Source organism: Rhinopithecus bieti, unplaced genomic scaffold (assembly GCF_001698545.2).
Source record: "Rhinopithecus bieti isolate Rb0 unplaced genomic scaffold, ASM169854v2 scaffold_70525, whole genome shotgun sequence".
Taxonomy (NCBI): domain Eukaryota; kingdom Metazoa; phylum Chordata; class Mammalia; order Primates; family Cercopithecidae; genus Rhinopithecus; species Rhinopithecus bieti.
In genome coordinates, this window is record NW_016826090.1 from 92514 (window position 1) to 105246 (window position 12733).

At 49.8% G+C, this 12733-nt stretch overlaps 1 protein-coding gene across 1 annotated transcript in view; it reads left to right on the forward strand.

The window, feature by feature from the left end:
• Positions 1-12733, forward strand: part of LOC108522834 (probable palmitoyltransferase ZDHHC14) — a gene marked incomplete at its 5' end in the record, with an annotated part of 95347 nt that overhangs the window by 65426 nt on the left and 17188 nt on the right. Inside the window, 2 exons of the mRNA XM_017863275.1 lie at positions 419-528; positions 6515-6617. Coding sequence (XP_017718764.1) covers positions 419-528; positions 6515-6617 — 213 coding nt within the window. The remainder of the gene's footprint in view (positions 1-418; positions 529-6514; positions 6618-12733) is intronic.

Consider the following 12733-nt stretch of genomic DNA (forward strand, 5'->3'; position numbering starts at 1 on the left):
AAAAAAAAGAATATGCAAAACAGACTATTTTGGTCACAAGAAGAGGCTGAATTATTTCAGTCTGTAAATTAGCAATTAGGGGAACCATTTCACCTGCCATTCATTTAATTATCATTTAGGGCACTAAATGTGAGTATGAAAAAATCTCTGCTGGCTTATATGAGATGGCCTTTTAGTACCATGTGGCACAAATAAAAGATGATTGTCCCTGAGAATATTATTCTTTCCCTAATTTAACCTGCTGTTTTAGGACATTTCCAAGTTTGGAGTAAATGCCCATTTTCTTTAAGAAAAATATCTCCATTTCTTTGGATTAAAGATGATTTGCATTCTTTATGGGCTTCTCATGGTCCAGCTCACCTCAACCGTGCGTTGGTGTGAAGAATATTGCTTGTTACTGACTTTCCTTTTCTTTCAGATTAAAGGATCCTGGTCAAATAAAAGAGGTAAAGAAAATTACAATCCCTACAGCTACGGAAATATCTTTACCAATTGCTGTGTTGCCCTGTGTGGGCCCATCTCACCAAGGTAAGACTCAGGACGCTTCATGTTCTTATACAGACCTTGGAAAACCAAATGCCTCAGCCGTTAGCACAGGCCCCCCACCCTGGCGGAATGGGTTGCCGCCACCAGGTGACCGCTTTGTGCAGCGTGGACGTGGCCTTCATGAAATCGAGATCTGGTTGTGTGTGTGGTGTCACACTTCACACCTTTTTCGATCTTCAGCTGAATCTGTGTCTGATTTGGGGAAAATTTCCTGAAGCCCAAAATAGAGAGACAGATACCTGTGGCCCTGCTAATGACTGAGGACCTGCTAATGACTGAAGGTGTGCGCAGGGAGCCGTGGTTAGCATCATCAAGGAGACAAGACACATGCAGGAAGGAAGCAGCCAGAAAGCCTGCGGAAACCAGTTTTGAAAGTTGATTTGCACAGAATAGAAATGTTCATAGGGAGAGAGCCACATGTGCCGCAGTCGTTGAGACTGTGGTTATGGTAATAATGACAATGACACGAACCATGGCAGTAGCTAACCTTTATTGAATCTGTGTTAAGCCCTGCTCTAAGTTCTTTACCTGCATCAGCCTTTTACAAGCTCACTCTGTACCTATAGGTAGGCACCATTATATCCCATTCTATGGATGAGAAAAGTGAGGCACAGAGTTTAAACAATGTGCCCAAGATCACACAGCCAGTAAATGCTGGCTAGTCAGGGTGCACACCCAGGCCGCCCAATGTCAGAGCCAGTGTGTGCCCACTGAGGCATGCTGCCTCCAAGTCAGAGTGTACAAGTTTAAAATACAGATTCTTTGTGAGTTACGCCTATGGAGAATATTTTCAACTGATAAATCGAACCATGATCAACAAATAGGTATTGAGCAAATCTACTTGGTCTCTAGAATGAGTTTCCAAGTTATTACTGCTTCCTGCCTTTTGGTCTCTAAATGTGTAAAATGGAGAAATGACAAAAGCCACCATGACTGTGTCTAGAGCAGACCCACTGGGCACCTAGACCTTACTGATATGCGCTTGTGAAATGCAAACTTCATTTGATTATCAGCCTCAATGAATCCTCATTAGAGAGGTAAAAAGAATTCAAGAAAAAAAATCCAAGCACATATTCCAAGGCCATCTGTGCACTGGCATTGAGTTATTACTACTTTGAGTCATCGTGGTGCTACTGCAAAACTAGAACTTGATCATTTTCTAGCTTTAGCCTAGAAAGTGGGGAGCCCAGCATGCCACTGTCCACCTGAACGAGGGGTCCTCAAGGGTCCCCTGACCTCCTCAGAGGCTTAGAAAGGGCAAGTGAGGATCCTGGGTTTGGGAGGCTGCTCGGTCCTCAGGGGTCAGACATACCTGAGCAGGTGCCAGCTCCTCTTGAAGAAACCTCCTGACTCACCCAGGGATCCTTTTAGGAGCTTTTTAGGCAGAAAGTCTCTCAGGCAATGGCTTGATTTGTCACATTTTCCGTGGTGCTTCCAACTGGCATGTTTGTGGCTAGCAGGGCAGGCCAGGAAATTGAGGGTAACAGCCAGGGAGAGCTGCCCTCTCGCCCGCCTGCAGTGTATGTGTGGGTTTAAGAGAGGATGCCGAGGCCTCAGTTCTGCCCAAATCTCCCTTCTTGTTCCCAAGTCCTTCATCTGCACATGGCACGGCTTTATGTTGTTTAGAGACCACAAACTGTCACAACCAAAATTATTTCCACAACTGGGTTAAATGTGCTTTTTTGGCTGGATTTGGGCTGTATTCTTTCCAAAATCCATGTTCCTTTGGGTGGGGCATTTCTTGAGAATGGTCCTACCCTCAGAAGTGTTTGAATCATTTGTTAAAAGGTAAACAGAAGGACATTAAAATATTGAAGAGTGTATTTGAACAGACGGTGATTCATGAATCTGGCAGCTCCAGACTTGAAGCAGTGTGAAGCCCCACTGAAGAGGCTCCAGGGATTTGGGGCCGCACTGCAGGGGCTCCGGGGGAGGCTTTACTGGGCGAAGGTAGAGCAAGGCAAATGAGATATTTGCTTTGTTAAAGTGGGGCTGTAGCTTTCCCTGTCATTCTGGCGCTTGGGCAGGGACATAGGCCACTCACAGGCTCCCAGGCAGATGTGAGGGGGTGATGCCTACCTTTGCCTCTCCCTGTCATCCTCTCTTGCCTTCCCCTCGCCCTGTGCTACCTCGTCCCAGCCCCTGGGCCCCTAAGTGGGCCAGGGCCTTCCAGGGCATCCCAGTCAGGCCCACCCGCTGAGAGTGTGCCCTGCCTCAGATCCATGTGCCCAGACCCCTGTGCTTGACTTGCCCTTTATGGGTTCTTAAACGGTGCCATGCCATGCAAACGAGGCAGAGCGAGTCCTTGTGTTCCCTTTTGGGAGCCTGCATACCAAGAGTGCAGAGACCCACATTCGGTTCCTGCAATGTCACCAGAGGCGGGGATGGCAGCTGGCTGGGTATGGCCAGGTTTGGGGGGAGGGGTCCTCATATAAGCCTGGCAGGAGGAATGGAAAATTGGGAACACAGAAAAGCCCAAGGAATGGTCAGTGTCACACCAGACTTGGGCCGGTCCCGTGGGTCACGTGGCCACCACTGACAGCGCATGCGCGGTGGAGCCGGCTCCGTGTCAGATGCTGGGGGTGCACGGGAGGGGGGCCGGCTCCTGGGCAGCAGGGACCGCACAGTGAGGTGCATGGGCCGCCCAGGAGTAGGTCTAAGCTGTGATCTCTTCTAAGGGTGAGAAGGAGCTCGGAGGAGGAAGTGGTGGGGAGGAGCAGGGTTTCAAAAGACAAAGGGGGCAGCCTGTGCAGGGACCCGAGGGTGAGGGTCCTGGCTCATCCAAGGAAATGCTGAGGGGGTTAGTGTCAGGAGTGAGGGGCGAGGGGAGCCGGGCCGAGAGGTGAGACAAGACAAGGGGCGAGGCCAGGTGACAAGAAGGACGGGCAGAGCCTGCTGTGTCCAGAGCATCGCAGCCCTGGGAGCCCTGCTGCTACATTCAACAGACTGGATGTGATGGGATGCTGGCCGAGAACGCTTCATTTTTTTTCTCCCTGCTGTCCCTTCAGACTTTTTTGATGACCTAGTTCTTTTTCCGCTCCTGGATAAAATACCCTGCAAGCCCCTTAATTTCTCTTGTCATTTAAAAAAAAGAGAGAGAGAGAGAGAGCGCGTCAGGGCACTTTCCCTCCAAAATAGTATCATTCAGTGCATCAGAACTGCCAAGTTCATTGACAGTTAACACTTCTCATCCCTTCACCCGAACCTGGTTGGGAGGACTGTGGGGTTCCCTGCTCCCCTTGAGCTCTGCCCCGCACCCCGCCCCCAGCTAGTCCTGTCTCCCCACCAGCTTCCTGTCCAACAATGAGGAGGGGATTTGGGCAGGGGGTCAGTGCTGTTGGTCCCCTGCCAATGCTCTAAACTGGTAGGGTCTGAGAGCGCCTTGACTAAGAGTTTCCTCTGAGGACCCCCCATCGCAGTTCCCTGATGGAGGCAGGGCCTTTTCTCCTGAGAGTCACTCATACCTGCCACTGCAACCCTGGGCCCTTGGCCTCTCTGTGGGGCCCCCTCTGTGGCTCTCTTGCGCTGAGTCCTATCGTAGTTTCCTAGGGCACTGCAGTCCAACAACTGCCATGAAATGGGAGGGTTAAAACAACAGAAAGTTGTTCTGTTACAGTCGGAGACTCGAAGCCTGAAATCAAGGTGCCGGCAGGGTTGCGCCCGTCCCGAGGCTGGGGAGAACCCTTCCTTGCCTCTTCTGGGCACCTGGTGGGGCCATCAGCCCTCCGCGTTCCTTGGCTGGCACATGCTTCACTGCCGGGTAGCCTCTGTCAGCCCGTAGCGTTCTCCCTGTGTGTCTCTGTACCCTCACCCAGCGTTCTCTTCCTCTCCTCTTTTTCTTCTTACAAGGACACCAGTCACATTGGACAAAGGCCCACTGCAATCGAGTGTGACCTCATCTTAACTTGGTTACATTTGCAAAGACCCTACCTCTAAGTAAGGTCACACTCGCAGGTACCAGGTTAGGACTTCATATCTTTCTGCACAGTTCAACCCGTGACATTTACTCAAGACCTGGTGGTGGTGGTTGTTTGCGACGGAATCTCACTCTGTCGCCCAGGCTGGAGTGCAATGGCATGATCTTGGCTCACTGCAACTTCTACCTCCCAGGTTCAAGCAATTCTCCTGCCTCAGCCTCCCAAGTGGCTGGGATTACAGGCATGCGCCACCACGCCTGGCTAATTTTTTTGTATTTTTAGTAGAGACGGGGTTTCACCATGTTGGCCAGGCCTGTCTCAAACTTCTGACCTCTGGTGATCTGCCCACCTTGGCCTCCAAAAGTGCTGGGATCACAGGTGTGAGCCACTGTGCCCAGTCCCTCAAGACAGCTTGGCACTGGCTCTCTCCCATGAGACCCACACCTGGACCTTCACCTAACCCTTAGGTCCCAGTCCCATCCCCGGCTGTCACCCACACTAGAGGGCAGAGCGCCTTTCTCCAAAACAGACTTCTCTGCTCTTTCCCGCTCTGACCCTTTGTACCTTTGAAGGGAGGGTTGCAGCGCTGGTTGAGAACCCCCTTTGACGTCCTGCAGAGGAGGTCCGGCACTTCTCTTTGAAAGGTGGAGATTCTTGTTGCCTGTTGTTTTTTCTAAACCTATGGAGTGTTCAGCTGGAACTGAGGCAGAGAGAGTCCCATTTGAGGATCCCGTCACAGGTGGTCTTTGTGGCTTATTGTTCTGCCACTTAAAGACCTGAAGGCAATAGTCAGGAGGTTAACTCCTGTGTTCCAAAAGCTGGACTGACACATAGGAGGCCCTGCTTTCTGAGAAAAGCAGCCCAGATAGTCAGTCCTCAGAGGCAGGGATGGTCGTGGCCTCTGGATACATTTTTGTATTTGGCAAAACGCTGAGCACCTGGGGAAGAGTCTGCATTGTGAGTGTGGCTGGTCCCACACTGTAGGGGCTGCCCCAGGGATACTCACTTATTAGCTGAACCTCCTGTTGCTATAAGAGCACTTCTGCCCTTAGACTCAAAGTCAATGCTGAGACTTCACTGGGGAGAAAAAAAGGCAACTTTACCCCACCTCCTAATGATCCCAGAGCCATAGAGTACAGAAACAGATGTCTTTAGAAGCATTACTCAGAAACTTGTCTGTGGGACAAGGGACCTATTTTTATCATTTCATCCACAAGAATTCTGCGCAGCACCCATCTCTGGGTGTCAGTCTCAGAGATACAGATATTGACACGGCCTGCCGGTCCTTGCCCTCCCCACTCTGTGACAGATGTGGACGAGGGGCTCTAATCCCTATCTCTGTGTGCCAGGCACAGGGCCAGCTGCCGTGGGGGGCCACAAGATGAAGACTCTGCCCTTGGGAGCTTGATTGCAGGTGGAAAGTGATGTGTGGGGCTGAGAGAATCGGAGAAGGGGAGAGAGGGGGAAATGGGCTAGGGGCAAGAGTAGGGTCTTTTGAACCTTGCCTTGAAGAATGGAGAGCAGAAGGGAAGGAAGAGTGACTTTGGGAGAGACAGGGGAAGAGTCCAAACAAAAACACAGAGATAGCAAAGCAGAGTACATGCCAGGCGGGACTGTGGCTCTGTTCCCATGTAGTAGGCCATCATTTCCCACGTGCTACACTGGCACTAGCAGGTACTTGAAACACGTTTGCTGAGTGAATGTAGTAAGAAGACGTGCCATTGAGCCTGGAGAGGAGCACTGGGGACAGATGGTGACAGGTGGGGTGAGACCAGCTTAGAGGCTGCCACAGTTAGTGGACAAGAGGGAGATGCTGGCATCTGAGCAGGCGACACGCCCTTGACCTGGCCAGGAGACAGGCCATGCCATAGTCATGTTTAAAGGGAGAAGGGACAGAATTTGGTCACCGATTGTACAACGAAGTGAGGAGAGGCGTAGTCTAAGGTGACTGAGGTGGGCCTATCATGGGAAGAGGGAGCCCTGAAATAGTGCTGCTGCGTCTCTGGCTTTTTATTCACTCTCTTCCTCCTGTGTTCTCTTCTCTCTCGCAGCCTAATTGACAGAAGAGGGTACATCCAGCCCGACACGCCGCAGCCAGCAGCACCCTCCAGCGGTATCACCATGTATGGGGCCACGCAGTCACAGAGCGACATGGTAGGAGCGGGGGCCACCGCCCCTGTGAGGGCTTTCCTTTTGCTTGTGTGCTCACTAACAAGTCACCGAGCAGCCTTCCTAGCAAACCTCCCCAGGAGCTGGGGCAGCCCACGGCCACCCACACCCTGACTACTGTGCTCAGATGGCAGGCAAGACGTTAAACAAAGGCAGTAGCCAGGGAAGCGTGTGGCCACTCAGTTTGGCGTGCTTGTTCACAGTTGTGCAGGGGAAGTCCACACACGCGACCCCTCTGCCAAAACAGCTTGAGGCATGTGGATGGAAGCCCCCCTTATGCAGGATCAGGCTGTTGTTTGAGGGATGAGACACACGTCCCAGGCAGGGCTGGGCTCATGGTCTTCCATTTCCTTTTCCGTCCCTTGGTCCCCATCTGTACTGACCCCTCTTCCACTTCCTCAAGCGTGCAGTGGCTGGTGCTGCCAGTTCCCCTGCGTCCACCCAAAGTCTGGGATCAGCCCTGTGCTAAGTAGTGCAAATGATCAGACCAGGTGTATGTTCACTCACTACAAAACTGACCAGTGCCTCTCCAGGGCACGTGCACATCTCACGCTTTCTTCGACGGGTAGACATGCTTTGCTTCCTGTGTGCAGGTTCCCAGTGTGCAGGTTTCCAACGGGCAGGTGGAGATCTGGGGGAGGGGGCAGGAGTCATTCATGGACACCAAAAATTCCAGCCTGGCCTGGTCCCGACCATCAGTGTCTTAAGATTCCCTAGGTGTCTAGAAGGCAATGGCCTCTCTTTATTTGGAACAAATATCCCTAAAGTTAGAAGTTCCATGTTCCTGCGGAGGACTTTGTCTTGTGGTGGTCCTGTGCTGTGTGCTGTTTCTGTAGTTGAATCACCCACTCCAGAGCGTCCATGACAGATCAGAGACCTGATTTTCAGGTAGACTGGATGTGGGCAGCAGCCCAGAACACCTTGCTTCTGGGAGCAAAGAACTGCAAGGTGGAAGATGGCAGCCTCAAGAGAGTCCTGAGGCTGCCAGCTTCCACAGCTGCATGAACAAGGCTCAGTCCCCAGCAGAGGTAGCTGAGGTTTGTGTGTTGGTGGTGTCTTGTTCGTATTGCTTTGCTCTGCTTTGCTAATAAAGCGTTTTCTCTCCCTCTCTCTTTTCTTTTGCTTTTTTGTGTTTTTTGTTTTGTTTTGTTTTTTTGTTTTTTTGAAACAGAGTCTCGCTCTGTCACCCAGGCTAGAGTGCAGTGGCATGGTGTCAGCTCGCTGCAACCTCTGCCTCCCAGATTCAAGCGATTCTCCTGCCTCAGCCTTCCAAGTAGCTGGGACTACATGCAGGCTAATTTTTGTACTTTTAGTAGAGACAGGGCTTCGCCATGTTGGCCAGGCTGGTCTCGAACTCCTGACCTCAGGTGATCCACCTGTCTCAGCCTCCCAAAGTGCTGGGATGACAGGCATGAGCCACTGTGCCTGGCATGTTTTCTTTCAAAGCAAGTACGTTTATTTCGGGGTCCTTGCCCTCCACTCTGTAAGGGATTGGGGAAACAGCTTGTTTGGTCATAACTCATGCACTCAAGGGACCCTTTGAGGGTCACTCCCCCATGTTCTTCAGAAAAGGAAGCTGAGAACAGAGGGAGGAAGAGACAGGCTCGCAGGAAAGGGGATTACATTCACGGAGACCACCTGTGTTCAGGGCGCGTGGTGGTCAGCACCTCATTTAACCCTAAAGCCACAGTGGGAAAAGGGGACACTTGTCCCCACCTTTTTTAAGTAGGAGAGATTGGTCATCCGTCTACCCAAGAGCACACAGACACTAATTTGTGGGTTCAAAACTAGCCTGCTGACTCCAGTGCCCACGTTAACTTCTGATACTGCATGCCCGCAAGTGCACAGGCATTAAAGACCAGGAGATCTGTGCTCAGAGGCTTTCTTCACGATTCGCAGGTGCACAAGAAGTGCCCTTAAGGACAGAGCTCACCAGAATTCTGGCCACAGCATACGTTGATCATTTCTCTGATGTGTGCATGTGTCTACACACAATAACCTCTCATTCAATCAGCCACTCTACCTGGGTTCCCTCTGTGTGTTGAGGACTAGACTAGGAGCTAGAGATACAAGGTTTGTGGGGTACAGCTCATCCACCTTCAAAGGGGTCAGCAGTCGGGGGTGGCATGTGAGCAGATATATGAAGGAAGCATTAAGAACCTTCAGTAGAATTGACCACTGATGGTAACTGTCCTTGTCAAAACCAGTGAACTTATGTTCCTCTTACCCTGTGATCCCCATAATACTGGGCTCACCAAGTTCTGCAGGGTACTGATCTCAGCAAGTTCTATGCTTTGTTGAGATTAAGAAAATTAACAAAGGCTGTTTACAGGTGCTCTCACCAGGAAGCCACTTCACGTCAAGACTAGGTGGGACATAATTCATCAATCCAGCAAACAGTTATTGAGCACCTACCCTGTGCCTCTGTGATAGAGAAGGTAGCTTTAACCATGGAAATGGGGAGGTCATTTTACTCCATATGGCAAATCAGAGTCCCCTCTGGAGTCCATTCATTCTACACCCACACCAAGACTCTGGTCAAGCGCACATATCATGACATGACAGAAATGCTAGTGTTCATTTGCCTATTCCTGTAGGAGTCACCTTCCAACTAACTAGTACCGCTGAAGGCACTGGACTGTGATGTTGTAAGGGTTGTTGGAAGAGGATGCTGCAAAGGTTAAGCAGCCTGTCACCATGCAGCAGCTGCCTGTTGGTCACCCCTTATCACTCAATTCAGTGTAAGGCTACTGTTTTTTTTTTTTTTTTTTTGAAATAGTGTCTCGCTCTGTCGCCCAGGCTGGAGTGCAGTGGCGTGATCTCCACTCACTGTAACCTCCATCTCCCAGGTTCAAGTGATTCTCCTGCCTCGGCTTCCCGAGTAGCTGGGATTACAGGCACCCGCCACCACACCCAGCTAATTTTTGTATTTTTTAGTAGAGATGGGGTTTCAACATATTGACCAAGCTGGTCTCAAGCTCCTGGCCTCAAGTGATCCACTAGCCTCTGCCTCCCAAAGTGCTAGGATTACAGGCATGAGTCACCGCGCCCAGCCTGTAAGGCTACTTATTAAGGCATCTGTTCATCTGTGGGCTTGAGTACTGTGTCAGGAAGTTTGAAGATACCAAAAAAAAAAAAAAAAAAAAAACCCAAGGCTCCTTCCCCTCCTATTCTCCGCTGTGACTGAGGATGAGACAGCCTGAACACCCCAGGAAAGAGCTGCATGTGATGTCACCATGCCACTGAGCACCAGGCAGATCAGGAGGAGCTCTGGACCCGGAAGCAGAGCCTCTTCACTGCTGGTCTCAGGCTGAAGGCATACAGAATCATGGTGGGATTGAGTGAGGACCTGTGTGCAGCCCTGGTCACCTGCCCAGGCTGACAGTGCACTCTCTGCCATGCACACCTGAGTGCAGGTGACTTCACATCTCCTGCAGCATCTTCTTGCCATCCATACACGCAAAGGGAAGAGAGCATCATTTTTGTTTTTTTTTTTAAGGCAGGTTCTCGCTCTGTCACCCAGGCTGAAGTACGGTGGTGAGATCTTAGCTCACTGCAACCTTCACCTCCTGGTCTCAAGGTGATCCTCCCACTTCAGCTTCCTGAGTAGCTGGGACCACAGGCATGCGCCATCATGCCCGGCTAATTTTTGCATTTTTTGTAGTGACAGTTTTGCCATGTTGCCCAGACTGGTCTCAAACTCCTGACCTCAAGCAATCCACCTGCCTCAGCCTCCCAAAGTGTTGGGATTACAGGTGTAAGCCACTGCATGTGACCATTCATTCCTTTACTCAGGCATGCACAAATCTTTCCAGAGAGCTTCCAGGGGAAGGCTTGAAAGCACTGTCGGGTGTAAAGAAATGAACAGGACTCATGTGCACCTGGGAGCTGTACAGTACAAAAACACTCCAGTGTCACAGCCCTAATGAATCCATGCCCCGTGAGTCTAGGCTCAGACACATGACATGTACATGAAATTTCAGGATCAAGGTCTTAAAGCCCATGGACTCCATGGTAAAGAAGCCCTCCATCAGTGAGTACCATGGTCTACCGTCTCCCTAACGGAGACAAAACTGTAAGAAATCTCAACATCCTGGGAGTCATACACATGTGAGTGCTACTCTGGATTTGGTAATAGCACAGAATTTTAGAGTCAAGTCCCTTAAGCAGGATGTTCCAGCCAGTGATAAAAGCTGTACAGAGACATCTCTTCCACATGGTAAATGCTTTCGAGTCAGCTAGCAGGCTTCAAGATGCCTTTTTACCCCATCTGGAAGAGGAAAATCGGAGATGGGGATTCATTTTGCAGAGACCAGACTGCTGCCACTTACTAGAAGCATAACCTTGATGGGTTGCTTAACCTCTCTGCCTCCGTGTTTTCATCTATAAATAAGAACATTGATATTCTTACCTTGTAGGGTTTCTGAGGATTAAGTTAAGACATGTAAAGCACTTAAAACCTTGCCTAGTAGAAGAGAAGTACTATTTAAGTGTCAGCTGTTACTATTATTATCTCCCTGAGATCCATGAGTGGCAGGATGAGTGAGCTCATCTGGACCCTCTTGCAGCAACCGGAAAACAATAGAGATGACTGGCATGAGGGAAAGAGCCCAGGATGGGAACCAGGGAATGAGAGCTCCCATTCTGGCTCCTGCCAGTTAGCTCCCTGATGATTGGCAGGTCACTCTTGCCTCACTAGTCCTCAGTTTTCCTCATCTGCAAAATAGGAGCTGGGATTAATTTGTACCTAAAGTCCCCATTTAGCTGTGAGCCTTTTGTGAGTCTCTGATCCTTGCAACTCCACCAGAAGATTAGGAGGGCAGAGACAACATCTCAGTCCACACACGCAGGAAAGAGCTCTCCAACCCCCAGAAGGAGGTAAACACCGTGACTCTCAGCTCCTCCTCTCCTCCCACCCACCCTGACCAACAGCCCCCAAACTGACTAAGCCCGCACTTGACACAGGACCGGGGGTGTGCTGTGGAGCTATGTGCGGTCTGACCGTCATACCAGAACTTCCCTGAGAGTAGGAGTGTGTGTTGTTTTTCTTATTTGTCTCCTATTTCTTGAGTTTATGGGATACGTCCCACTTGCCCATGGTGTATAATCCGTTTTATATGTTGCTAAATTCAGTTTGCTAGTATTTTGTTAAGGATTTTTCCATCTGTATTCATAAGAGAGTTGTCTGTAGTTTTCTTTTCTTGTGAAGTCTTTGTCTGGTGTTGGTATTAGGAGGTAATACTGGCTTCACGGAAGGAGTTGAGAAGTGCTTCTTACTCTTCTGTCTCTTGAAAAGTTTGTGAATTAATTCACCTTTAAAGATTTGGAACAATTTGCCAGGAAAGCCATTTGGTCTTGAAGTTTCTCCGTGGGTATTTTTTTGATTACTAATTCACTCTATTTATTACAGGTCTATTCAGATTTTTTACTTTTCCCTTGGGTCAGTTTCAGTAGTTTGTGTCTTTCTAGGAATTTATCCATTAAACAAATTGGAAACAAATTAGAAGCAGTCAAAGACTTCAGTGAAAGTCAATAGGCACTTGGAGTAAGCCCTGAAGGGAAGAAATTGGTATTTTGTTTAAACATTCTGTGAAATGCACACGCCAGCCGAGAGAGCTGGGAACCTCTAGCAGAGCGAGTTCCAGCGTGGGCTCCGGGCCCCGCACTGTTGCTTTGCTTTCTCCCGCTTTGAGTCATATTAAGGCCATGAGAAATACACAGACCAGTTAATTTCCAGGAATTGTCAAAACATGGACAAATGATCTGAAATATTTCAAAACAACAATACAAATTCTCTGGGGCAACTGTAACATTCCTGTCCTTTGATTTGCTTCGGCTGCCGGTAACAGATATCCCAAGCAACAAAGACCATCACAGACTGAGCCAGCACATCATGACCAGCAGTGCCTGGGCGAAAGGGTCCTGAGGCCCTGTGGTTTTCTGGTCTCTGATGCCGTGATAGACACCCAGGGCACCCACCCTCTGTGCTTGGAAAGCCTGCAGCACGATCGCTAAGAGCAAGTGGTCTGGCAACTTGCCAAGCAATCTGTCATCTTCCTTTTTACTTATTTCCTATTTTGGATATAGTTAGATCTCAAAAT